The sequence below is a fragment of the Diabrotica virgifera genome, chromosome 6 (genome assembly GCF_917563875.1).
Source record: "Diabrotica virgifera virgifera chromosome 6, PGI_DIABVI_V3a".
NCBI lineage: Eukaryota > Metazoa > Arthropoda > Insecta > Coleoptera > Chrysomelidae > Diabrotica > Diabrotica virgifera.
Window position 1 is genome coordinate 78,801,614 of NC_065448.1, and position 25,570 is coordinate 78,827,183.

Genomic DNA, 25,570 nt, shown 5'->3' on the forward strand with positions numbered 1-25,570 from the left:
TAACAACGACTGTTCAAGACTGTTTTTCACGACTTTGAACCTTAAGAGTCCCCGCAGACTGCAAAAATTTTATCGACCGGTAGTTTGGTCGGCTTATTAATCAAGTACAGAGAGGTATAGTCCTGTCGCCAGGGGGGGGGGTACAACGGCCTTCTTAATTCAGATGGACTTACCCAAGTTTTTTTTATGTATTTTGGCCCGTAGAACACGAATTTTTTGGGTAACAGTTGATCCGGATGTCGATAAGATTGTTATAAACAAAGAAGTTGAGGAATTACATAACAGCGATTTCTCGCAAAACAAAACAATTTTTTGTATTTTTTGGGTCATTCTAACCAAAAAATGTTCCTACAAGTTTTTTCGTAGGATGCATAGTTTTCGAGATAAACGCGGTTGAACTTTCAAAAAATCGAAAAATTGCAATTTTTGAACCCGAATAACCTTTGAATAAAAAATAAAATAGCAATTCTGCTTACCGCCTTTAAAAGTTTAAGTCAAATTTTATCTGTTTTGAATATTTGGATTGCTTAAAATTTATTTTTTGATTGTTAAAAAAAGCTATAAACACATAGTGTTTCCCGTGCCTAATACATGCGTTTTAATGCATGCTACGTAGAAATAGCCATGCTTGCACTCTTACCTCCTCTACCTACTCATTCGATTTTAAATGAGAAATCATTGAAAACATCACTCAAGCACTAGGTGTTTATAGCTTTGTTTTAACAATAAAATAATAAATTTTTAGCAATACAAATAATTAAAACCGATAAAATTTGACTTGAACTTTCAAATGCGGTAAGCAGAATTGCTATTTTATTTTTTAATCAAAAGTTATTTGGGTTCTAAAATTGCAATTTTTCGATTTTTTGAAAGTTCAACCGCGTTTATCTCGAAAACTATGCATCCTACGAAAAAAATTGTAGGAACATTTTTTGGTTAGAATGGCCCAAAAAATACAAAAAAATGTTTTCTTTTGCAAGAAATCGCTGTTATGTGATTCCTCAACTTATTGGTTTATAACAATCTTATCGACATCCGGATCAACTGTTACCCAAAAAATTCGTGTTCTACAGGTCAAAATACATAAAAAAACTTGGGTAAGTCCATCTGAATACAGGAGGCCGTTGTACCCCCCCCCCCCCCCTGGCGACAGGACTAGTATGCATATGCGCACATTACACCGATTCAGTATCGGCCGATAAAAAAGTGTGATGGGGTTCCCGATTGCCTTCAAACTAATTTGTGGGCCAACTATCGGCCGACAGTTTAATCAGTGTTGGCTAACTAGGACTTGCGCACACACGAAGATTGTTTATCGGCCGATAGTTCAATTCTCTCATAGTTTTGGTGTCCAATACTTGTGCCGTGCGAATATTTTTTTATTATTTTGCGAAAAACTGGCGTCGTCTAATTCACAACCGTTAATTGTAGAAACCTGCATGGTCCAATTAGCATGACTAGTTCATTGAAGCTGACTAAGACCATCCGATAAAAGGCGAAAAACTTTTTTGGGTAATCGGAGTAGTACCAGCGGAATGAAAGGAAAGTCTCCTGCTAGCGATACTCAAAAAGGGAGACCTGAAAAATCCTGAGAATTATAGAGGCATTAGTCTGATGAACAGCACATTAAAATTGTTGACGGCAGTCATAAAAGACAAAATCGAGGAAAAAGCGAACATGGCAGATGAACAACAAGGCTTCCGGAAGAACCGCAGCACAATAGATGCAATTTTTATTATCAGGCAGATAGTAGAAAAGTCTATTCAATATGGAAAACGAGCATACATGTGCTTTGTAGATTTAAAAAGTGCTTTTGACAGGGTGAGGCGAAATGACATCTTAAATTTATTACAAGCTGAACAAATAGACCACCAGATAATAAGGCTAATTAATGAAATTAACAAGAACAACAAGACCAAAGTTATAATGTCAATAGGAGAAACAGAACGCATAGAACTAAAAGGAGGAATCCGCCAAGGAGACTCGCTCAGCCCATTGTTATTCAATATGGTGATGAATCAAATAATTCACGAAGTAAGAAAACGACATGGATACCACATGGGAGCGCATAAAATCACGATACTATGCTATGCCGATGATGCGGTACTAATTGCTGATAACGAGGATGACCTACAAAGGCAGCTCCACACTTTCAACATCACAGCAAATAAACTTAACATGAGAATATCAGTAGAAAAAACTAAATGTATAGTGATAAAAAGAGCCGCGTAGATGCAAGTTAGAAATAGACGGCAAAATTGTAGAACAAGTAATGAAATTCAATTACCTAGGAGTAAAGATCACTAGTGACAGGATTATAAGAACAGAGACCATAACACAAGCAACAAAAGCGGCAAGAGTAAGTGGTTGCCTCCGAGAAACCATATGGAGAAACAAATATCTGACCACGGAAAGCAAAATAAAAGTACACAAGACAACAGTAAGACCTATCCTAACATATGCAGCAGAGACAAGGACCGATACAAGAAAGACGAAACAACAAATCAACAATATCGAAATGAAAGTATTAAGATCAATAGCGGGCATATCATTAAGAGACAGGCAAAGCAACATAAGTATACGAGAACGATGCAAAATTCAAAATATTAACAGGTGGATAAAAACAAGAAAGAAAAACTGGAACGAATATGTAAACCGAACGGAACCAGATAGATTAGCGAGCATCTGTAAAAACAACAAGCCGTATAGCAGAAGACCCGTTGGAAGGCCGCCGAAAAGGTGGAAAGAAGACAATATACAGTCAACAGCAACTGAAACAGAATAAGAGGCAGACAAACAGGAGTAATCCTAGTCGCACGAAGGAGAAGAAGAAGGGTAATCAGGTAATGTAGAATACATTGTGTAGAATTTTCTACTAAATAATCTATCACTGAGAATTCATCAACAGCTATTCCATCCATCGCCAGAAAGAAGCCTCCTTTAGGTGTATTAGACTAAGAGCAGCTATAGGTGAAATTTGCTAATCATTTTAGGCACAATAAGACCCTATAACTTCAATAGTAGAAACTAAAAGAAAACGTTTGAACACAGTGCCGTCACTTTTTAGTGGCACATGCGTCGAGAGTGGCGCATCAAACTTTTCACTTATGGAAGGGATAAATAAATTAAAAGGTGCCCTCCCCCACTCCCAGAATTTAATATTTTTGATTTTCTTAAGTTCTATGTGATTAAACAATTAGGCTCAGCGTAATTTTATCCCGCCACACCCTTCCCCCTTCTCCCACCATCAAAAAATTCATTTTTCGTTTTTATTTTTTTTTTAGGTGGGATGCAATCAATTTTAAAATTTCAAAAAATTCATAGCCATAGTTGAGAATTTTCCAAAACATGTCTATTTTTATAGATCAGTAGGTTGAGTATACATAACCTCAAACAAATTTTAAAATATTTTTTTTTTGAAAAAAGCGTGTAATTTTTTTGAAGTGGCTGGAGGACTATTTTTTTTTAGATTTTTCCGTAAGGTTCGCCGCCTTCAAAAATCCAAAAAACTGTTTTTTTGGATTTTGGGGGGTTGGACGTGTTTCTCCCATTTATAAATGTTCCAAAGGACTCAGTTACTTTAATTTATATGTAACGTATACAAAAACATTGATTTGATCTATTTTTAAGTCTATAAACTAGGTAAAATCCCCAAAAACCAACCAAAAAACAGTTTTTTGGATTTTTCAAGGGGGCGAACCTTACGGAAAAATCTAAAAAAAATTAAAAACATAGTGTTTGATAAAATACTCAACATAGAAAAAAATAGACCGTAGCCATCTCAAAAAAAAGTTATAAGCTTTTTTCAAAAAAAAAAAATAAATAAAAATTTTTTGAGGTTATGTACACTCAACCTACGGATCCATAGAAAACAGACATGTTTTGTAAAAGCCTCGTCTAGGCCTATGAATTTTTTGAAATTTTAAAATTAATTACATCCCACCTAAAAAATTAAAAACGAAAAATGAAGTTTTTGATGGTGGCGGAAGGGGGAAGGGGGTGGCGGGTTAAAATTACGCTGAGCCTAATTGTGTAATCACATAGAACTTAAAAAAATGAAAAAAATTGAATTCTGGGGATAACCGAGGGTACTTTTTAATTTATTTATCCCGTTCACAAGTGGAAAGTTTGATGCGCCACTGTCAACGCATGTGCCACTAAAAAGTGACGGAACAGTGTTCATACGTTTTCTTTTAGGTTCTACTATTTAAGTTATAGGGTCTTATAGTGCCTAAAATGATTAGCAAATTTCACCTATACCGGCTCCTAGTCTATATTTCATTTCTGTTTGTTGTTTTTTGCATCCATTCGTGACCAGCCATTTACTTGATGTCATCAGTCCATCTTGTTTGAGGTCTGCCTCTACTTATTTTGATCTACTTGATTTGATCTCTACTTATTTTGATCTTTGCCGGTTTGATCAACTTATTTTGCTTGTCCTTGGTCGCCATTTAAGAATTTGCTTCGTCCAACGGTTGTCTTCTATTCTTCCTATTAGGGGAGTGCAATTAGAACGAAAACATGCATTGTTTCGGAATAATTCAAATAAGCTTATATTTTTCTAAAACTTTTTTTGTTAGTTTATATACATGTTAAAGTAAAAAGTTCTACTCGCAGATTTGGCCGCTAATTGTTTATTAATTGTTTAAACAATAACAATTGTTTTGTATAAATAATTTTAAAAATATCGTTGAATTCATCATTTTACTTTGATCAAATATGTTTCTATTTTGTCTTTGGTTATGCTGAATCCGAGTAATGGCATTACAATTGGAAAATTCTTATACATAAGCTCTTATACAGTATGTTTGCGTAGCTAGGAACCACATGGAAAAAATTTTTTATTATAAATTTTACGAAAAAAAAGTTATTCTTCATAAAATACTCTGGATAGTCAAAAATCTAAAACTCAACCACCAGATATCAAATTTTATCAATTTTATACGAGTTATGTCAAAAATATTAATTTCTTTAAAGAGTAAAGTACCTTTTTATTCCAGAATATCAAAAACTGCTATTATGAAAAGTTGTTTAAAATTAAAAACTATGTTTTAATATAAAATTACATTATTCTAATCGAAAAAAGAAATTTCAATTTTTTCGCAAATTACGGATACCCATCATCATTTTATTACAATTAATTATGGTAACTATTTTATTATCGATTTTACGAAAAAAAGTTATTCTTCATAAAACGCTCTACCTGGTCTAAAATCTATGATACAACCATCAGATATCAAACTTTTTCAGTTTTATACGAGGTAAGTAAAAAATATGAATTTTTCTTAAGAGTCAAGTGCCTTTATTATTCACAATATTTTAATTAGAAGGGTGTAGTTGAACACTGAAACATATTTTTTAATTCCAAACAACTTTTCTTTATAAGAATTTTCGATATTGTGAAATATAAAGGTACTTACTCTTGAGTGAAATTCATATTTTTTTATATACCTTGTATAACATTAATAGAATTTTATATTTGATGGTTGCATCTTAGATTATATACGATGCAGAGTATTTTATAAAGAATAACTTTTTTCGTAAGACTGATAATAAAAAAGTTATCAATAGGTTCCAAGTTACGCAGACATACTGTATAAGAGCTAAAAAACTTTTTTTTGTTGAAGATTTATTATTGTTGAAGCTTATTATTAAATGTATTTTGGATAAGTTTTATAGGAAAAAGTTTTGATCACTTTGTATAAACATTTTTTTAGCTGGTAATTTTCGGTTTTTGTATTACATTTTTGTTATCTTTCTTAATTTTCTCAAAAAGAAATAGTTTATTTTATTTCTAAAGTAAAATAATTTAGTGCATTTTAAAGACTACATCCTGAGCTTTAAAAAACACCTATAAAACTGTAATAGATCTGTTGACAATTGAGTAATACCGTCTTAAATTGGTGTTATGTAATTCTGTAAAACTATGAAGTTTTCAAAAATTACATTTTTTGAGACGTCGTATCATTTGAATTAAATTTTTGAGATTTTTTTTGAATGAAACATCGTTTAGTAAGATGATTAAAAGGTAAGTTGTGCAAAATTGAGAGTTTTATAAGCAAAATTGTATTAGTTACACATTTTTAAACAAAATTCATGTAAGTCTCACTTTCAGCCCACACCGTACTTATGCCCATACATTTTGTTTCTTTTTATTATAACTTTAAGATAGCTTAATTATTCTTCTTTCATGTTCAATTCGTAAAATTTCATTTAATCGATTAGTTAAAGAATTACATTAAGATAACTCAACCATGCACTTCGCCATACGCTAGTTTACAGTGCGCCAATGCTTGTGAGAAGGGTGACTTTAGCGTTATAAATAAAAAATTATAGAAGCTACAGATTTAAATTTAGAAAAATCTTTATATAAGGTTTCTTTTGTAAAATTTTCTGAAGTTTTCAATGACCAAGTCAGTTTTTTTCAAAAATTTACATTTTCGGAGTTGTTTAAAAAAACATCTATCATCGCAGTTCATTTGTTTAATACAAAATGAAGCACCCACTTCTCGAGTAGAACTATTTGATATATGTTGTTTATTAAACATTTCTTAATGAAATTACAAAAAGTTCTATCTTGTTTGATTTTTTCCGAAGTGAAAATCTATATGCACTCCCCTATATGGGTTTTGCCCAGTTCCATTTTACCATGGTAATCTTCTGGATCACATCTGTTACTTTTGACCGTCGTCTTATTTCTTCCACTGTGAATTGGATGCACTCAATACTCTCGGAATCTCTTCTTGGTTTTCCTCCTCCGTTGTATGAGAGCGATAAGAAGATTTCTGGATAATTTTTTCATTGTGCGACTATTCACTTCAACAGTCAAATAAGAACGTTAGTACTAAATCGTTCGAGAATCGTCGGTCGGCTGTTGCTAGTGTGCGCCCTCTTTACCAACCCGACTGTTTAGTTGGCTCGGTATGCGCACTAACAGCCCAATCCGACTAAACTATCGGCCGATAAAAAGGCTGCAGTATGCGGGGGCGCTAAGACAACGATTTTTAAGTACCACAAGCTTACAATCCCAACTTACAAGATGTTTAAATGTTGAATGGGTTGCATATGTGAGTTATACTTTATACTTTACCTTAGAATATAAAACAAACAGGAAGGAGTCTGCCATACATCAACAACACCTTAAATTTCTAGCGGAACCGGCCATCTTGAACGTCTGTGGATGACTCTTAAGTTTTTGTCAACGAGGTAGAAGGTGTTTGTGTATTGGATCAGCTGTGTGCATAGGCATACCATCTGGTAAAGCTCCTGTATATGCAATCAATTAACTAAGTTATTAGTATAATAAAATGTTATTTAACTGACTTTTCAACAAAATATTATATTAATACGTATTTTCTCTTGATCTATAGCTGTTTGTTTAACATAAAAGATGTAATAAAATCGTTAAGAATTTCTTTTCTTCCCTCTTTCAAAGGTACGTCACTGGAGATAGAAAGCAAATCTGACAGCTGATCGCCATTTGCAACCTCCTTCCTGGCTGGAAGTCATTTCGCATTGTACTCCGTCCTGGTTTATTTTATATTCTAAGTACTTTACTTCAATTAAAAATGTTTATAATGTTCGAATCAGCTGTGAAACTGTTCGTCAACGCTTCAAGGAAGGTAATTTGGTAAATCGTACACCTGTCAGAGGGCTAGCTTTGGCCTTAGCTCATCGCAGAGTGCGTTTAGAATTTGCACGAAATCATGTCCAACAATAGATTTATTTTACAATTGTCGATTATCTATTTTATATTATGCAAATGGACATTAGTTGTCGATGCATTAAGCTAAATAAATAAATAAATAATTGTATTCTACTATTTTCCCATGGATACGATTTAAGGCCATCGGTACATAATTCGCAAATATTTTCTACCCCTACTTTTTCTGTCTTTACACGGCAAATTACGTGTAGTAAAATTCACACTGGTATGGATATGTAAACATTACTAGAATGTCATTCTACTTGACAATGTCATCATTAACTTTAAAGAGATGGCTTTTGAATGTTCTTGGATAACTGTTATTTGTATAATTGCAAAGTATTAATTCAGTTAATAAATGTGATAATTTTGTCACTAACTATGTATTCAGTGATTGTAATAGTTTATATGTACAACAAAAACTAATACTCAATCGAGAAAAGAGGAAAAGTGTTAAAGTTATTTTTTAATAATATATTGTTACTATGGAACGCTTACAATTTTGAACATATTTAACAAAAAAATACTTGGATCACAGAATATATCCTGATGTATTCTCTGCTTGGATCTTCCATAAATAATAAACAATAAATAACTTTTTATTAAGTTCACGTCTTAAATCAATTATTTATCAAATACACTATCAATATTATTTAATCAACAACTCAAAATATTCCCGATGCCATGTCAAATATTTAAAACTGTCACTGTCAGTGCTATTTCTATTTGACTCAGTGCGTTGTATGACAAAGATAGCGAATGTTCGATTTGGAAAATATCACCACGGACATGGTATCCATTTTTTTCGAATCCTGAAAAAACTAATAAATAATTTTAAAAAATTTAAACGCAGAATGAAAGACTAAATTATTATCGAGGGCCGAAAGTCCCTTAGAATAAATAAAAAGTTTCTTTTGAATGAGATATTTGAAATTCAAAATCACACTACATTTTCTCTGTTTTTCACCCCTGTAATTTATTAAAATAAATATTATAAGAAGTTTTCAGGAACTTGCTCTCGGTAAGAACGTAATCGTTCATTCTGCGTTTAAATTTTTCAAAAATACTTATTAGTTTTCTCAGGATTCGAAAAAAATGAATCCCCATTTGAATAGCATTGCAGCCGAAAATACGTACCCGTCCCCTTAATAAAAATTTGAAATGTCATGGAAAAACAAATTTCGATTAAAGTGCCTAATGCTATTAATAATTACTTTTTTTATATTTAGCCTAAATGCCCCCACAACTAATGGCGATTAGCATCGTGCAGTTACCAGTGTGATGGGTAAATGTCTTGTTACTTAGTAAAGTCGACTTCATTATATTTACAAAGACACGCTAATTAAATCATTATTAAATTATGTGTTGTTTTAATTAATTATTGCTTTTAATATTATTTTTAATTGACAATACTAATAATAATGCCTTAAAAATCTTACCTGGTATTCAATATAGGACTAGCCTCATTTCCACTAATTATGAAAAAGGGAAATAATACAGAGAACACACAGCCACTGAAAAAATTAGTTTATTTTAAAATTAAGATACTTATAACCGTACTGCAGTTATTAAATAAGTACGAAAAATCTATTTAACAATAGGGAACTTGCACATTTTTGTTTTACTACACAATATTGCTCAGTTTCGTGTAAAAATAAGATTTCCAAAATTTCACGCCTCAAGCAAGACCTCTCAACTTAAGAACTCAAGAACTTGAAAGTACAAATTTAAAATATTCTGTGTATTTAAATCATTTCAAACGACCGAAAAAGCGCGCGAACCCTTGTGACGTCATATATTTTATAATGACAATTCTCATTATGACGATATAAAAATATACACACACCCAAACTTATATGGAATCACCATGTATTTCAAAGTAATATTTATTTCTTTTGAAAAAACTTGTTATTGTTGGAAGAATAAAGGTTTTTATTGAAAATAAACAAATATATAAGACAATCGGATAGTACAGCTCGGTACGGTATAGGTTATTTGCTTGAGTTGCAAAATTGAACGAAAATAAATAAACTAACTTTTGCGTCCAAAAACGAAAATATGCCTCATGTGGGGTTATAGAATTTACAACGAGGAAAGATTATTGGTCTTGTGGAGAAAGTAATGCTCTCAGAGGGACATGGCTGTAGAGCTAGGCGTAATACAGGGCGTTCTGTCCAAAACCTATGCAAGGTAACAGGAACTAGGAAAGCTCAAAAATAAAGCAAGGGAAAGTCGCCAAAAGTAATAACGGCTCTCCACGATCGTTTAATTGTCCAATCAGCTGGAAGACACCCAACCATTTCTCACCTGCAGCTCCAAAGGCAGCTTTTGGAAGCTACAGGTGTAACTGTTTCAGTTGAAACGACAGGAAGAAGAGTTCGTACCAAGAAGTATACAGCAGGAGACAGTTATGGGTTCCCGAGTTATCCAGGCAGCACAAGATTGATCACCTAAATTGGTGTCTTCACCACCAAAACTGGAACATTGGGAATTGAAAAAATGTGCTATTTTCAAAAAAAGTCAGGATTTGTGTAAAATCAGATGACCCACGAAATCGTGTACTCAGAGGTCGAGTAAGACAAGCAAGAATGAAAACTGTCAGATCTGTTCACAAATATACAAGGGGATGTGTAATGTTCTGGAGAGGAATTGTGATCCGTAAAAAAAAACTTCTTTAATTTTCATCCAATCAACTTTAACTGCTCACATGTATGTTGATAACCTGTAGTCAGGCTCTGGAGAGGTGCAACAGGAGAAAATTCCACGCAAACTGAAGATTGCATAAGGACTAGAGGTGATAACACCGACTACCACAAAATACAAAAAAAAATAAAAACAATTTAAACATTATTCGTTTTACATTGAAATTTTGTATGCTATTGACTTTAAAACAACTACTTTCAATTTGTTTGTTAAATACTTTATTGTTTTATTAAATTGTTATGTATTTGTTATTAAATTGCTTTAAAATAAATATTGATTGACTTCGTGTGTTCGTTTTTTTAAATTCGCACGAAATAGTAAGAAATATCAGATGATTCCATATAAGTTGGGTGTGTGTATACCAGTTAGATTGAAGTTTCAGAGGCTACAGTAGCGCGCCGCCAATACGGAAAACGCGTCCCACGATTGCGGCTTTAATTTTGAATATTTTGTCGAGATATTTGGCACACATATTCGTAATATAGTAAAGAAGGGCGGGTACACAGTCTACACTGCCCAATTTGAGAAATATGTTAGTATGTGGAAATTACTCTATAACTAAATACAATATTAAAAAACGAGCCTGTACCGCCAAAGAAGAACAAAAAATACACTTTCTTCAAATAAACTTATTTATCCCATGCCTAGATTTTGTGTCATATTGGAACTACTAAAATTTTTTAACTCAAACAAGAAATCGAACATATTATAACTAAATAACTGATTAGGCAACATAGAGAAATAGTCAGTCATTTTGACAAAGCTGCGTCAGATTTCTAAGTGTAATAGCACGATTCTCTTATCTGCTGGAGTCTTATCAAATTGTTGAAATGACTATTTGAAAAATAGATTATTGTTAATTGTGAGTTTTACTTATAGGTAGGTATATTTACGTAAAAATATTTCGAATTCTAATGCGAGTATATAAAGTTTTAGGAGGATTTTTTATTGTAAAAATATTATCAATAGTTGAAAAAAATGGGAAACGGTCATTTAAAGTTCTATTTTAAAAAAAGGGTTGAAACTAGTTATAGTGATTTTTTCGCTCTATGAACTAAATAAAACAAGACGGCTCTTGTTTCGTTTCACAACGAAATGATTATTTATTATGTTTTATTATTATTTCGTGCAAATACCTATGGTAACATAAAATTTTCACCCATTTTGGTATATTTTTATAAATATTTATTTACTAATAATAAAATTGTTTTCTATTACTTCCATTTAGCGCGCCTATGATTATATTGTCAAAATATTGATCTTAGATAACGTCAAATATTGCCACTGTTGCCAAAGTTTCGCAGAACTTTCGAAAAAGGGTATGATACTCAGCCCTTTGATGAATCACTCACGTTAAATATAACGTAAAGTTATCCTGTAGTTAAGTTATAATCCTCGACTTGGTGTGATGTATCATATTATTTAACTTAACTATTTGCGTTATTTCTTAACAGTTCTTGAGTTATCTGATATATCAACTGTCACTTTATAACGCGACGTTAAACCATAGAGGTATATATTAACATAGAGTGAGCCTACCTTCCGCGCTTCATGACGACAATATCTCTTGGACTGGTTTGCGGTATCTCTTTCTAACACATCGTATCGAGAAGCTAAGATGACATTATGTGTGAGTATAGGCACGGAAGGGGAGGACTACTGTCGCAACTTTACTATGCGTAAGAGTGAAACAGCACTAAGCCAAATAAAAAAGATGGTGTCGTCACTTCGCACTGAATGACACTCTGTTTATGATAATATATAAGTCTATGCGTTAAACCTCAAGTTATGAGATAACTTTCTGCTTATGTAAGGATGTGTAAGGTTAGGTTCATCTTTTGACTTGTTTTTAGATAGAAATCAAGTGAATATTCAACGAAGAACGCTTCTTCAGGTTGTCCTAGGATTTTGTGCGGCATGTTATTAATTTAATATCAAATATAAAGCCCTACAAAATTAAAAATATCAAAAAATAGACCTCAAATAACAATTACAAGCACGTAGGCAATAATAATATTAAAACAATTTAGTAATACAATTTTACAAATCATACAAAAATCAAATCGAGATATAATTGTTGAATATAAGTTGAAATTTATAAACATAGAACCATACGCCATACCTACTTATATGCAGTGTTGCCAGAGAAATTTTTGTAAATTCACTGGAACTGGAATAGTGACACAAATTGTACTAAACCAACACATTTTGTAGAAAAACTTCAAAAACGTCGTTTAATGTTATTTGAAGCAAATTTCTTTTATTACAAAATTTAAGGTTTTTACTTTAAAAGTTTGGTTGTCAATTGTATCAAATTGGTACAATTGTACCAACTCTGGCAACGCTGCTTTATAGTTATCTTTCCATCCTGTCAATCCTGTCCCATGTTCCGATCAATCTCTCGCACTCACTCCAACTTTTACTATTTCTACATAAGGTTCTCTTTGTTACTTCAAACTTTGTTACTCAAATGTTATTTCTCTTTTAACGTTTAAGAAATAACTATTTCATAACGGTGACGGATACGTCACACCTAATTTACGTAAATAGTTATGGGCATAGTTATCCCTGAAAGTTAGTATCTTAACTTTAACGCAAACGTTAAAGATAACTTCGGTCATCCAACACAGGGCTGACTATCTCCCGAAGTTATATTGATGGCGCGTTACTGTAGGTTCTTAATACAGTTTTTGAAGAGATAGTATTGAATTGTGTGTGTCTTTACTAGGGAAAATAAAAGCAAATACATACTATAAAAGTGTTGTTTGGTACCATTGTTTAAAAGTGCAACCATAAAAACCCCCAATAAAATATTTATTAAATTACCAGTCGATAAGAAACGGCGTAAGTAGTTACGTTCATTTCGGAAGGACATTACAGACATTTTAGTTCATTCTCTGTTTAACACTAGAAAGTCGGACTTAGCTTACCTACCTAGAAATCCGGAAGGGATCATTTTGGCCCCACGTTCTTTAATCAATTAAAGTATCCCGAATAAAGTACGTGCCTCCTAGTGGCGGGATACGGGCAACAATACATTGCCTTATACGGCAGTCCTTACAGTAGGGATCTGGCCTATACAGAAAAATGCAGGCGGGTGTGGGGTAGTACTGCACTTTGGTTGCATTGGTGGTGTATTGGCTAAACGTGCCGGGTATGGTGCTGATAGAAAAGGCATTCAGGCATCAAATATCAAAAAATCTGTTCAGGCCGTAATAATGAAAAGACCTTCTTTTACGCAATAAAAACTTATACTGAAATGATGGCATCTCCTGAGGTAAAATATTCCGGAAGTAAAATGAACCTCCGTTCGGATCTCCGGGTGAGGACTATCTCAGGGGGAACACCATTACAGGTTAGAAAAATCAGGATAGGGTCTTGGAATCTTGGTAGTCTTACAGGTAAGAGTCTGGAGTTAGTGGATGCGCTCAAACGGAGAAGAGTTCAAATTGATTGTATTCAAGAAACTAAGTGGAAAGGACAAAGGGCGAAAGAACTAGGTGAAGGATACAAATTGTGGTATGTAGGGAGTAGTAACACTAGAAATGGAGTTGGTATAATTGCTGATAGTGAAATGAAAGATAACGTAGTAGAAGTTGTAAGAACGAGTGATAGAATGATGTCAGTGAAATTTGTAATTGATAAAGAGGTATTTAATGTTGTTTGTTTGTATGCTCCTCAAACAGGTCTGGGTGAGAATGAAAGAAGAGCCTTCTATGACCAATTAGGGAGACGTACTGAGTGATATTCCAGCAGAGGAGAAATTTATAATAGGAGGTGATTTCAATGCACATGTGGGCCAAGCCAAGACAGGATATGAAACAATACATGGGGGATTAGGATTTGAAACTAGAAATGAAGCTGGAGATGACATGCTTGAATTAGCAACAGCATTGGATATGGCGATTGTTAACACATTCTTTAAAAAGAGAGAAACTCAACTTATTACCTACAAAAGTGGACAGCATCATTCCCAAATAGACTACTTCATGATAAGGAAAGAAGACATACGTGAATTCAAGGACTGCAAGGTAATAGTTAGTGAGACAGTAAGCCAACAACATAAGCTGCTTGTTCTGGACATCGAAGTAAAAAGCGAAACTAAACAAAAATATCGGAGAGGACCACAAAAAATCAAGTGGTGGATGCTAAAAGATGAGAAATAAGGTCTATTCAGGGAAAGAATAGTAGAAAAAATATGTTGGAACATGAAAGGAAGCCCTAACACAATTTGGAGAAAAATGGCCAATAATATTAGAGAGACAGCTATTGAAATACTTGGGAAAACGTCAGGAAAGAAGTTTGAGGATAAAGAGACTTGGTGGTGGTCAAATGAAGTACAAGAAAAAATAAAAGAGAAGGGAAAATTATATAAAAAGTGGCAAGAAACCAGATCGGACATAGATCTTCAAAACTATATGGTCGCCAAAAAGGAAGCGAAAGTAGCAGTAGCAAAAGCTAAAGCAAAAGCGTATTCAAACCTATACGATCAACTTGATACCAGGGAAGGCGAAGCAAAGATATATAAAATAGCCAAACAAAGAGCAAAGAAAGCAAGAGATTTTAATCAGATTAGATGTATCCGAGATGAAAATAATAAAATACTAATTCACGAAAAGGATGTCAAAAAGAGATGGAGAAAGTATGTTGACAGTTTATTAAATAAAGAATTTGACAGACAGCCTGTGGAGTTAACGGAGAAAGTAACAGCAATGGTTACCAGAATAACAAACGAGGAAGTGGCTCAAGCGCTTCAAAAAATAAAGAAAGGAAAAGCAGTCGGACCAGATGATATTCCTGGGGAAGTATGGATAGCATTGGGAGAGACAGGAATAAGTTGGCTAGCAGGTCTTTTCAATAGAATAATGGAAGTTGGACAAATGCCAGACGAATGGAGAAGCAGTATATTAGTACCTGTCTACAAAAACAAGGGAGACATACAACAATGTACAAACTACAGGGCTATAAAGCTACTTAGCCACACCATGAAAATATGGGAGAGAGTAATTGATACACGGATACGTGAAGAAACCGAAATATCCAATAATCAATTTGGCTTTATGCAGGGCAGATCAACAACAGATGCAATTTTCATTGTAAGACAACTGATGGAAAATACAGGAATAAAGAGACCAACGCTCATATGGTATTCATTGATCTTGAGAAAGCATATGATAGAGTTCCTCGAGAGATTCTGTGGTGGGCACTCAATAAGAAAGGAGTCCCTGGCGAATATGTAAAGATTGTGAGAGATATGTATGAGGGAGTAACGACTAGTGTTAGGACAGGTGTGGGAGAGACTGATTTTTAGGTGAAAGTAGGATTGCACCAAGGCTCGGTGCTTAGTCCTTATTTATTCTCATTAGTTTTGGACCAGATAACAGCGAAACTACAGGGTAGCATTCCATGGTGCCTAATGTATGCTGATGATGTAGTGTTAATAGAAAATAGTGAAAGAGACTTAAAACAAAAACTGGAACAGTGGAGACAAGCTCTGGAGGAAAAAGGTTTAAAACTTAGTAGGACAAAAACAGAGTATCTTTGGATGGTGAAATGATTGTGAAAAGCAATAGTTTTAAGTACCTAGGATCGGTATTACAGAGTAATGGAGAAATAGATAGAGATGCATGCAGTAGAATTAGAGCTGGATGGATGAAGTGGAAAGAAGCGAGTGGGGTGTTGTGTGACAGAAAAATTCCAATGAAGCTGAAGGGAAAATTCTATAAAACAGCCATAAGACAATAACTTCAAATCGCAACAGAGGCCAAATTGGCCCCTCCGACTTTCTAGTGTTAAACAATTTTTTTAATCTAATTCACAAAAATAATCTTTTCACTTCCAACAATTTTTTTGAATAATTTGGGTCATTTTTGGGTCAATAGCCATTAGCAAAATAGCCATTTTCAAAGCTTAATAACTAAGCGTATCGCGTATAACTCGAAAACAATAAATTTTAGAGAAAAATCACAACAGACCTTTTTTGCTCAGAATGGCCCAAATTATCTAAAAAAATTTGTTTGAAGTAAAAAAATTATTTTTGTAAAGGACCCCGCAACACTCCTTATGGAAAAGTGGACCCGGTCAAATTTAACGAAACTTTGGTCAATGACAGTTCTCAGTGAGTAGATTAAAAAGTCCATGGCACCTAGGTCTGAAAAACTAATATTCTCGAGCTACAGCCTTCTGAAGTTCTTAAGTTCAGGTACTCGGTTTACGTTAAGTGCACTAATTCACGGTCAAGTGAATGAAAGTATCTATTATTGAAAGAAGAGAGGCTCATTTTCTTCATGCAGATTTGCGTGTTGCATTTCAGAAAACCTCCGAAAAGTACTCAGAAAACTGAAGAAGTGCGATAGAAAATGTGTTGCTACAGCGATATAAGAATTATCATGTTTTCATGAATGATTCAGACTTATCCAATACCAGCGTAGCTGCAGCTCCGCCTTATCTTTACAAAACTACTGAACAGTAGCGGATCTAGGGGGAATAGGGTAATTCCCCCCGTAACACGGTCCAGAATTAAAGAAAAAATTGTTGAAACATAAAATATATATTAGATGACATGAAACTTACTACAGACAGACAAATTCAACCCAATTAACTCGACAGGGAAAATTATGGGAACTTATTGCACATATATGTCTTGTAGTTTTGGTTTATCTATTTTATGTATTTTAGGGTTAGTGTTTTATTGGAAGTCACCCCCTCTCCCAAGGCAAATGTTCCGCCACTGCTACTGAAGCGCCTTTAGAAAATTGAGGAACAACCACAATAAGTGCTGCTAGAGCAGAACAAGACATCTCACGTTTTCACGCATGCAGAATAGAATGCCTCTAAAATTCATTAGATATGCCGACGAAACAGTAGTTTTTGCAAATAGCTTAGATGATTTGTAAAGAATAATCTCCAGCATATCAGATATGAGTAGAGAAAATGGACTTGATCTCAATACGATACGAAAAAAAAAACAAGTACATACATGGTAGTAGCTAAACGCGAAATATTAATTACAATCTTCTATGGGAAAATCGGGTTTATGTAATTTTCGACTATCTGTACGTTAAGATTTTGCTGATTTCGGTTAGATGCATCATATGTCGTGTTAACTAACGATCTATCATGATACTTCAGTAGCAGTGGTGGAAAATTTGCCTTGGGGGAGGGGGGGCGACTTCCAATAAGACATCAACCCCAAAATATATAAAATAGATACACCCAAACTACCTAAGACATAGGTAATAACAGGCGCAATAAGTTCCCTGTATTTTTTCTAACTGTTGAGTTGATTGGGTTGAATTTGTCTGTCTGGACTGAGTTGTATGTAAGCTAACATATTTCAACGTGTAATAATCATGTTTCAACAATTTTTTCTTTAATTCTGGACCGTGTTACGGGCGGAATTCCCCTATTCCCCACTGAATCCGCAACTGTTTAGTAGTTTTCTAAAGATAAGGTGGAACTGCAGCTATGCCGTTATTGGATAAGTGTCAAGCATTCATGAAAACATGATAATTGTTGTATCACTCTAGCAGCACATTTTCTATCGCAGTTCTTCAGTTTTCTGAGGACTTTTCGGAGATTTTCTGAAGACTAAAATACGATGCATCTATTGTTGACCACGAATTTATATGCAACACGCAAGTCTGTCTTCATTCACTAATAGATATTTTCATTCACTTGACCGTGAATTAGTGCACTTAACGTAAACCGAGTACCTGAATTTAAGAACTTCAGAGGGCTGTAGCTCGAGAATAACAGTTTTTCAGACCTAGGTGCCATGGACTTTTTTAACCTACTCACTGAGAACTATCATTGACCAAAATTTTGTTAAATTTGACCGGGACCGCTTTTCCATAAGGAGTGTTGCGGGGTCCTTCGTTTAAAAAAAATGTTTAAACAATTTTTCGACCACGGCACCGTCTGGCACCCTGTGGATTTGTTATAAGGACCTCTTTTTGAGTAACTTTGTGCAAAAAAATCTAATCGAAATAATTTTGCTAATGGGGGCGACGATACAGCCTGGACTATGGCGCTAATTGTTAATAATTAAAAATAAAATAACAGCTTTGTAATAAAATAATGACAAAAGTTTCTTCAGGATCTTGGAGGGGTTTTAAAATTTGATTTGATCACTTTCTGCCTTTCATAGGATAATTTTTAATCGAGGTATTAAGCCTTGAAAATGGTCATTTTCGCATTCTTCCAATTTTAAATCGCGTATAACTCGACAACAATCAATTTTAGAGAAAAATCGCAAGAGACATTTTTTGTTCAGAATGACCCAATTTGTATAAGAAAAAAATTGTTGAAAATAAAAAAAATATTTTTGTGAATTTGTTTAAAAAAAATGTTTAAACAATTTTTCGGCCACGGCACTGCCTGGTACCCTGTAGATTTGTTATAAGGACCTCCTTTTGAGTACGTTTGTGCAACAAAACCGAATGGGAATAATTTTGCTAACGGGGGCGACGACATATATTTTGCTCTATTAGACGAATAACGGGTCTAACCTTGCATTACGAGCTGCCCCAAATTTTATTTTTCTAATTTTTAGGGGGGTCAATAGTAGTGTATATTTAAAATCTCAAATGAATTCCGCCGTTGCGTTAGCCGCCATCTTGATTTTTAACGAGAACCGTTTTCGCTCAATATTTCCGCCATTTTCAACTTTTCGACAAAAAGTATAAGAACTAAAATTGTTGAAAATGATTGAAATGGTTAAAAGTGATTTTCTATAATTTCTTTTATTACAATTTTTTCGTTCGGTCGATATTTTTAGAGTTATGGTGGAAAATAGTGATAGAGGATAATTATTGAATAATTTTACGACATTTATTAATAGTTTTACGACAAAAATGTACCTATACAAAAATAGAGAAAATTAAATTTTAAATCATTTTGATCTCTTTGGGCGTAAGACCCGTATGGTTTTACAGCAATTGTTTTTGTTTATTTTTGTTTAATATCTAGCCATTTTCAGCTTTTTGACAAAAAGTGTAAGGACTGAAACGCTCGAAACACACACTAAGAATTTTCAACGTACGATGGTTGAAATCTACGTAGTGGCTCGAGCAATCATATGGAATCTTTCTCCCTTCACCGAACGTTTCAAGCGGCGAAGAGAGAAAGATTCCATATGATTGCTCGAGCCACTATGTAGATTTCAACTATCTCACGGTCAAAATTCTTAGTGTGTGAAACAAGCGTAACTGTTGCAATTGCGATTTCCTACAATTTTTCGAGAGAAACAGTGGCGGGTCTACGAGGGGGAATGGGAAAATTCCCCCCAACGGGGCCCAAAATTTAAAAAAAATTGTTGAATTATAAAAAATATATTAGCTGACATGAAACTTAAAATATCGACAGACAAATTCAACCAATAAACCCGCTAGTTAATAAAATTAAGTGAACTTAATGCATATAAGTTAGTATTTATGTCTTTTATGTACTTTGGTTAGTGTTTCATTGGAAGTTTCAAAAATTGTATAAAATATAATTCTCTTATTTTTGTTTATGTACAATTATCCTGTAAAGTTAATAATAAATAAGAAAATTCAATAATTATGCTTCCCCTCCACTTTCACTATTTCCCCCTTAACTCGGAAAATACTGATCGCATAAAAAAATTGTAGAAAAGAAATTGTAGGAAATTGCATTTCCAACAATTTTAGCTTCTACCATTTTTGTCGAAAATTTGAAAATGGTGGAGATATTAAGCAACAAAGGATCTCCTTTAAAATCAATATGGCAGCTAACGCAACCACGGAATTCAGTCGCGATTTTTTATTTACACTACTATTGACCTCCCCTAAAGGATAGAATTATAAAATTTGGGGCAGCTCAGAAACAAGATTCAATTCAAAAATTATTCTTTCCTACCCCTTTTTACTATTTTCCAGTTTAACCCGGAAAATATCAACCACACGAAAAAAATTGTTAAAAAGACATTATAGGAAATCAGGCCCAATTTTAGTTCTGGACTTTTTGGTCTAAAAGTTGAAAATGGCGCAGATATATTGAACAAAATCAATTGCTATAAAATAAATCAGGTCTTACGCTCGCGCCTTTACCGCATACATACTACCTTAAAAATTGATTTTACCAAAAAAACGACAGATCAAAATTGTATAAAATTTAATTCTCTTCATTTTTGTATAGATACATTTTTGTTGTAAAACTAATATTAAACGAGATAATTCAATAATTATGCTCTATCTGTCACTATTTTCCACCATAACTCGGAAAATATCGACCGCACGAAAAGGTTGTAATAAAAGAAATTATGGAAAATCACTTACTTAGTCCTAAGCCTTTCTACCTTTAGGTGTAAGGATGAGAGTATAGAAAATCACATTTTCAACAATTTTAGTTCTTACAGTTTTTGTCAAAAAGTTAAAAATAGTGTAGATATTGAATAAAAACGGTTCTAGTTTAAAATCAAGATGGCGGCTAACGCAACGGCGAAATTCAGTCGAGATTTTAAATTTACACTACTATTATCAGTGGTTTCAATGTCTTTGGTAAAAATCCAACAAATAAATCAGTACTGGTAGAATTCGCAACATATTCAGCAAAAATTAGTGTTCTAAAAAAGTGCAAGCTTCTAAAAGGTACAACGGTGTTCATCGCCGAAGATCTATCCCCATCTCAACAAGCAGTAAGAAAGGAATTATTAAAATACCAATCTGAACTCAGGTCGTCAGGTAAAACGGTGAAGTTGAGAGGAAATAGGCTTATAGTTGATGGTCAATCTTTAACACTGGAAAAACTGTCTATTACTACTACTAACAAGACTGCTGAAGTAACCGACACATTATTGGATGAAACCAGAAAAACAAATCGTTACCCCACTAGAGCAGCATCTTCAAAAAATTAACTTTTTTTTACTGTATATTGTACTTATAGTTTTTTTTTTTCATCTTTTTTTGTTTTCTAGAATATTTTTAATTTAATAATCATTAATACTGGTACGCTATATTAATTATTGTAACATGAATTCGTTTCTGGAATACATTAATTACACTCCTATTGATACAAAAGTAGTTGACTCCATAAACGAATATAATTTGTGTTCCAATAAGAACTACTCTTTTCGTATTTTGCACCAAAATATTAGGTCCATTATTAAAAATTTTGATGAGTTTAATATTTACACACAACAAATAGAAAATGATATTGATTGTTTTGTATTAACTGAGACCAGACAAGTGGCATGTATAGATATTTTTAAATTGGATGGATATAATATCCATTATAACGAGGGTAATTTCAATCAAAATGACGGTGTGATAATATTCATAAAAAATAACCTTGACTACGAGGTGGAAATAGTAGAGGTTAACATTTTTAAATTCTTAAAATTAAAAATTAAACTCAATAACATAATGATACTTATTACAGCAATATACCGTTCGCCTGCAACCTCAGAAAGTGCGTTTATTGTAGCCTTAGAAAGTTATTTAAATATAATAAAAGCAGAACCAATCACATATAACATTATTGTTGGCGATATTAATATTGACATACTTGCAGACGATGAAATCGCTAATACTTATTTAAATTTACTGTCCGAATATAATTTTCATTCATTAATAAACAAAATAACGAGACCAAATAAATCGGGAGGTAGCTGTATAGATCATATGTTTGTTAAATCCACTAAAGAGTCTATTGAAGATATTTGCTCTCCTTTCATTATTACATCTTTAACTACCGATCACTTCTGTACAATAGGAGAACTAAACATTAACATGAACATTATTTGTAAAAAAAATATTAATAAATTTAAAAATAGTTACATTAATTATAACACATTAAGAGAAATACTAAGAAAGTATGATTGGAGCGAAATTTTCCTTTTACGTGACGTACAAGATATTGCAACTAAAATTGTAACAACTCTTCAAAAGAAAATAAAAGAATCTACTTATGAAAAAAAAAATAAAACGGAACGAAGTTAAACGGAAAAAATGGATAACGTCTGGCATAATAAAATCAATAGACACAAAAAATAAATTATATAAAAAAATGATCCAAAATCCACATAATGAAATTCTTAAACAAGAATACAAAAATTACAAAAATTTTTTGACAAATTTAATAAAAAATACTAAGGCAGAATATTTCAAAAACGTAATTACTAACAAACCCGATAGTAGAAATACGTGGAAGGTTATTCGTGAACTGACCCAAACTGAGGTAAATTCTGTAGGCGTTAAACAGTTAGTAGAGGGTGACCGGATTATGAACTCTGATTTGGATATCGCTAATACCTTCAATAATTATTTTTCAGCTATTGGTGAAAAACTGGCTAACAATATAAAAAAACCGCCATCCAATAGTCCGAATAGAATCTCAGTCGCTCAAAGTGCTTTTTTTGATCCAATAGCTGAAAGTGAAGTTATAGCGATTATTCAATCCCTTAAGTTGAATAAAGCTCCCGGACCTGATTTATTAAAGGCAGAAATATTAAAAGAAGTTTCAGGAGAAATTGTATCCCCTTTAACATATTTATTAAATAAAATTATAGAAAATGGAAAATGTCCAACAGAATTTAAAGACGCAATTATCAAACCTGTATATAAATCAGGAAACAAGGATTTAAGCCAAAATTACCGCCCAATTTCACTAATCTCAAGCCTTGCAAAAATTATGGAAAAAGCGATTAAAACTCGGATGCTAAAATTTTTAGACCTACATAAAATCATATCTAATAATCAATTTGGCTTTGTTGAAGGCAGAGGTACAGATGATGCAATTGCTTCACTAATGGGTTGCATTTATGATTCAGTTGATAGAGGTAAGCCCACATTATGTGTATTTTTAGACTTGGCTAAAGCTTTCGACACAGTAAGCCATAAGCAACTCTTGGAAACTTTGGCTGATGTAGGTTTCAGAGGCAACGTATTAAGATTTTTTGAAAGTTATCTAGATAATAGGGTACAAAGGGTAAAAATAAATGAAAGTATGAGTGAGAGAAATGTGGTGAAGTACGGTGTTCCGCAAGGAACGATTCTTGGTCCATTGTTGTTTATAATTTATGTTAATAATTTATTGTCAATGAAATTAAAAGGTAAAATTATTAGTTATGCAGATGACACAGCTGTACTGTATACTGCAGATAATTGGGAGAATCTAAAATTATTGGCTGAAGAAGATTTAAAAAATTGTTTTGATTGGTTTGCACACAAACAACTAACTGTTAACTTCACAAAAACTTTCTTTTTGCCTTTTGGATCTTACAAAACAAGTCTGCCTAACTACGAAACACTAATAATATCCAATGAAGGATATAAGGATCAACATATTCTGTCTGCTCATTCTGTAAAGTATTTGGGAATTACAATTGATAGTCATTTAAAATGGAACCTACATATTGCGAATGTGACTAAAAACCTTCGAAGTTTACTCTATAAATTTAAATACTTAAGCAATATTTTAGAACAGCGCCTTTTAAAAACTATGTACTTTGCCTTAGTAGAATCTAGATTATGCTATGGGATTCTTGGGTGGGGCGGGGCGTATGGCAATCATTTGGAACAACTAAATGTCGTCCAAAGAAAAATTTTAAAATCAATTTATCGCAAGCCCAAGCTTTACTCCACTGAATTATTATACAAGGAAACTAATATTTTTGATATTAGGCAGCTTTATTTTAAAGCGGTTACTGTATATCAATATAAAAATAAACAAACACTACAGTTTCCCTTGCATGAATACTCCACCAGAAACAGGAATAAAGCGATACCCCCTAAAAGTGAAAAAACAATTGGACAGCGTTGTTTCACTTACCTAGGACCTAGGTCCTTTAACGTTTTACCCATAAATGTTCAGAATGTCAAGAACATAAAACAATTTAAAAATAAATTAAAGAAATATATTATAGATACGCCTCTTTCAGTAATACATGAATTAATTGAAGTTAGAAAATAAAACAAGTGTTTGAATATTGGACTCATAGTTGTTGTACTTAATTGTGTTTTTTTTTCTCATTTGTTGCTGTTATTTTTTGATAAATACATCGTAGGGATGCTGTATTTTTAAATTTTTTCCAGATTTTGAAATATAATTATTTTCTTTAATTATTTAAGTATTCAAAAAACAATGTAATGCTCTTTGCTTTTTCTTTGTTCTCTTATTATTAAGTAATAGATATTATATTATTGTATTGCCTGTGAAAAGATAGTGTGTACCTACTCAGGATATTTTTGTTACATAATGAACCAAATTGACCACTGCACAAGCATTCTGCTTCAAGTGGTATTTTTGTGTTTATTTATAGGGAATTATAATGATTTTAATGTATTACCATTGTATGTATTGTATCTTTTCTCTGAATAAACATTATTTATTTTTATTTATTTATTAACCCCCTAAACATTAGAAAAATTAAATTTGTGGCAGCTCGTAATGCAAGGTCAAATGCTATCCCGACTGGGCTAACGTTGGCAGCCATGACAGTAAGGTGCAGGTCGAGGCATTTGTAGACGTTTTTACCTTTATCGCAGACATACACTCTGTCCACTTGATGAAATGTTACTAAATAACATAAGCCAATAATCCCCTTTTGGTAAAAAATCGGACATATCACGTTTTGCCATAGCACTACAGAAATTAAATTATCTCTCAAATATACTTTATTCCGAACTTCATCGATAGGCGAAAACACTGAGCAAGAAACATACATACATACATACATATTTACAATATAAATAATATATATAATTAAATATCATACCTTATCACCCACGAGTCAGATAACTGGGTAACAATGGCCATTGGTAAACCAAATCCCATGAAATAAGGCCAATGAGTTTCTATGAAAGACAGTCTTTTGTGTAATTCCCATCCCATATTAAACCACTTATACTCAAATGCGTAGAGAGAATATAACATACACATCTGAGCTAAAGATAATGTATATCCCACCATGTATATTGGTATATAACTCACAGCTGTAGCTTGAATTAAAAACAACAGTTGGATGAGAACACTGAAGATTGAATCAGCTAAAACTTTGCTCAGGCTCTGGGAAAATACCGGTCTTCCCCTGCTATGCCTATAAGCTGAATCTGCAATATCCTACAAAAGAAAAAATAACATGAATTTAATTCATTAAATGGGATAACTAACTATGTGTACATTATTATATTGTTTTGAAGC

At 33.0% G+C, this 25,570-nt stretch overlaps 1 protein-coding gene across 1 annotated transcript in view; it reads right to left on the minus strand.

Annotated features, from left to right (window-relative positions):
- Positions 1-25,570, minus strand: part of LOC114335729 (etoposide-induced protein 2.4 homolog) — a 67,856-nt gene that overhangs the window by 12,808 nt on the left and 29,478 nt on the right. Inside the window, exons 4-5 of the mRNA XM_028286018.2 lie at positions 25,146-25,489; positions 9,145-9,219 (exon numbers count right to left, since the gene is read on the minus strand). Of these exons, the coding sequence (XP_028141819.2) occupies positions 9,145-9,219; positions 25,146-25,489 (419 nt within the window). The remainder of the gene's footprint in view (positions 1-9,144; positions 9,220-25,145; positions 25,490-25,570) is intronic.